This window comes from Bombina bombina, chromosome 3 (genome assembly GCF_027579735.1).
Source record: "Bombina bombina isolate aBomBom1 chromosome 3, aBomBom1.pri, whole genome shotgun sequence".
Lineage (NCBI taxonomy): Eukaryota > Metazoa > Chordata > Amphibia > Anura > Bombinatoridae > Bombina > Bombina bombina.
In genome coordinates this window covers 1241675411-1241679421 of record NC_069501.1, presented here as the reverse complement: position 1 = coordinate 1241679421, position 4011 = coordinate 1241675411, and the positions used below count along the sequence as shown (strand labels likewise).

At 48.1% G+C, this 4011-nt stretch overlaps 1 protein-coding gene across 1 annotated transcript in view; it reads right to left on the bottom strand.

The window, feature by feature from the left end:
• Positions 1-3673, bottom strand: part of PGM2L1 (phosphoglucomutase 2 like 1) — a 292082-nt gene extending 288409 nt beyond the window's left edge. The window contains exon 1 of the mRNA XM_053708758.1: positions 3458-3673. Within this exon, the coding sequence (XP_053564733.1) occupies positions 3458-3559 (102 nt within the window). The 5' untranslated portion in view covers positions 3560-3673. The remainder of the gene's footprint in view (positions 1-3457) is intronic.
• Between the last annotated feature and the right edge of the window lie 338 nt (positions 3674-4011).

Below are 4011 nucleotides of genomic sequence, written 5' to 3'. Positions count from 1 at the left end.
CCTTATACATTGCCCACTGGCAGATTGTCCTGTGCACCGTCTCTATTGATAAACATGGGCACAGCACCCCTACACCTTGCCGACGGGCAAACTGTCCTGTGCACCGTCTCTATTAATAAATCTGGCACAGCACCCCTACACCTTGCCCACGGGCACACTGTCCTGTGCACCGTCTCTATTGATAAACATGGGCACAGCACCCCTACACCTTGCCCACGGGCAAACTGTCATGTGCACCGTCTCTATTGATAAACATGGGCACAGCACCCCTACACCCTGCGTATAGTGTCTATTGATAAACATGAGCACGGCATCCCTGTACATTGCACACTGTCTGTGTATAGTGTCTATTGCTAATCATGTGCACAGCACCCTTACACCTTGCCCACTGGCACACTGTCATGTGCACCGTCTCTATTGATAAACATGGGCACAGCACCCCTACACCTTGACCACTGGCACACTGTCATGTGCACCGTCTCTATTGATAAACATGGGCACAGCACCCCTACACCTTGCCCACTGGCACACTGTCATGTGCACCATCTCTATTGATAAACATGGGCACAGCACCCCTACACCTTGCCCACTGGCACACTGTCCTATGCACCGTGTCTATTGATAAACATGAGCATGGCATCCCTACACCTTGTCCACTGGCACATTGCTTGGATATAGTGTCTATTGATAAACAAGAGCATGGCACCCTTACACCTTGCCCACTGTCCTATGCACTGTGTCTATTGATAAACATGAGCATGGCAACCCTACACCTTACCCACTGGCACACTGTCCTATGCACCGTGTCTATTGATAAACATGAGCATGGCATCCCTACACCTTACCCACTGGCACACTGTCCTGTGCACCGTCTCTATTGATAAACATGAGCATGACATCCCTACACCTTGCCCACTGGCACACTCTCCTATACGCCGTCTCTATTGATAAACAAGAGCATGGCACCCTTACATATTGCCCACTGCCTGCGTATAGTGTCTATTGATAAACATGAGCATGGCACCCTTACACATTGCACACTGTCCTGTGCACCGTCTCTATTGATAAACAAGAGCATGGCACCCTTACATATTGCCCACTGCCTGCGTATAGTGTCTATTGATAAACATGAGCATGGCACCCTTACACATTGCACACTGTCCTGTGCACCGTCTCTATTGATAAACATGGGCACAGCACCCCTACACCTTGCCCACGGGAAAACTGTCCTGTGCACCGTCTCTATTGATAAACATGGGCACAGCACCTCTACACCTTGCCCACTGGCACACTATCCTGTGCACCGTCTCTATTGATAAACATGGGCACAGCACCCCTACACCTTCCCCACGGGCACACTGTCCTGTGCACCGTCTCTATTGATAAACATGTGCATGGCACCCCTGAACATTGCCCACTGGCACACTGTCCTGTGCACCGTCTCTATTGATAAACAAGAGCATGGCACCCTTACACATTGCCCACTGGCACACTGCCTGCGTATAGTGTCTATTGATAAACAGGAGCATGGCATCACTGTACATTGCACACTGTCTGTGTATAGTGTCTATTGCTAATCATGTGCAAAGCACCCTTACACCTTGCCCACTTTCATGTGCACCGTCTCTATTGATAAACAAGAGCATGGCACCCTTACACCTTGCCCACTGTCATGTGCACTGTCTCTATTGATAAACAAGAGCATGGCACCCTTACACCTTGCCCACTGGCACACTATCCTGTGCACCGTCTCTATTGATAAACAAGAGCATGGCACCCTTACACATTCCCCACTGGCAAACTGCCTGCATATAGTGTCTATTGATAAAACAAGAGCATGGCATCCCTACACCTTGCTCACTACCACACGGTCTGTGTATAGTGTCTATTGTTAATCATGGGCACAAACTGTCCTGTGCACCATGTCTATTCAGTAGCGTCACTAGGGGGATGCGGGCCGCACCTGGGTGACACCAAAATATATATATATATATATATATATATATATATATATATATATATATATATATATATATATTATTATTTTTTTTTTTTTATTTTATTGAAATTCAAAGAGATACAATGTTGAGATGCATAGATTATTTTATTAGCGGCTGGCATTTGTGAACACTGGGACTGGGGAAGTTGTAGACACACAATTTTTTTGCCCCTTGAGCCAGTGCTGCAATTTCAACAAATAGTTTTCCCGGCTGCTTTTGCTTGTTTGTACTTTGCTCCTCCCCTGCCCAATTTCACTATGAATGTTGTGGGTGTGCCGTGGGGCTTGCAAAGTTGCGCTGCTAGCCTAAACCTGCCTGCCTATCTGTGCTCACTGCTCAGTGACATGCGGCCCAGGGCTGTGCACTGACAGACTTGGAACAGAGTCAGAGAGCAGAATTTTCATAGTTTGCGCGCCTAAACCTTTTCTTCAGTGATTTATTTTAGAGTGCTCTGTTTATCTTTCATTTGATGTTCTGCTGAGCCAGGGAGCAGCTCTAGGCATGAGCTTCATAATTTAGCAGTGCAGTTTACATATTTTGTATGTGTGTGTTTTTGTGTGTGTCTGAGTGTGTTTCCGAGTGTTTGTGTGTGCATCCGAGTATGTTTTTAAGTGTGTCTGAGTGTTTGTATGTGTGTTTGCCTGTGTTTTTGTGTGTGTCTGCTTACAGGGGGGGGGGGGGGTGACACCATGACTTACCGCACCGGGTGACACCAACCCTAGTGACGCCACTGTGTCTATTGATAAACTAGAGCATGGCACACTTACACATTGCCCACTGGCACACTATCCTGTGCTGAGTGTCTAATGCTAATCATGGGCACAGCACCCCTACACCTTGCCCAAAGGCACACTGTCCTGTGAACCATGTCGATTGCAAATCATGGGCACAGCACCCCTACACCTTGCTCACGTGCACTGTGTCTATTGATAAACAAGAGCATGGCACCCTTACACATTGCCCACTGGCACACTATCCTGTGCTGAGTGTCTATTGCTAATCATGGGCACAGCACCCCTACACCTTGCCCACCGGCAAACTGTCCTGTGCACTGTGTCTATTGATAAACAAGAGCATGGCACCCTTACACATTGCCCACTGGCACACTATCCTGTGCGGAGTGTCTATTGCTAATCATGGGCACAGCACCCCTACACCTTGCCCACCGGCAAACTGTCCTGTGCACCGTGTCTTTTGATAAACAAGAGCATGGCATCCCTACACCGTGTCTATTGCTAATCACGGGCACAGCACCCCTCGCCTTGCCCACTGGCACACTGTTGTGCACTGTGCACCGTCTCTATTGATAAACAAAAGCATGGCATCCCTGCACATTGTACACATTGTCATGCGTCTATAACATGAGTTCAGCACACACCACCTGTGCTTAGTACCAATGCCTGGTACAGCACACTGTCCTGTGCACCAGGGTGTTTCACTATACAGCACCGCTTTACCTTGTCCCACTGCAGCCACTGCCACACAGCCGCATCCAGCTGTGAGTCCCCGGTAGACCTGGGGATCAGCAGATTTGAGTTGACATCCCCGGCTTCTCCCATCCCTGCTGTCCGCCTCCACAGCCTGTAAATCCCGTGTCAGCTAAAGCACAGCGCCGTACAACAGTTCCAGCTCTGGTTATCTCTGTCTGCGCCACCCACACACAACACTCAGGAGCAGAGCACACGGAGAAAGAGCTGCGCATGCGCGTAGCCAAGGTTCCTACAGCTCCGAGGATAGTAATAGCATTGCGCATGCGCACTGCTGGTGAACAAGACAGGACTGTAAACCAGTGGAAGCATGGGTATCATAAACACAGATGCCGTGTAGTGAGCTTTTGCGCATGCGTGGTTTGATTTTTTTATGCTATTTTTAGGTTTTCACTAAGCATTGCAATTAGAATGTTGTGGCTGAATACTTCGTAGCTACTTTATTATTCAAAACCCTAAACCCGTAGTTTAACTCTAAATATTCACTGTATAATGTGTGCACTGATATATTCTTAACCTATATC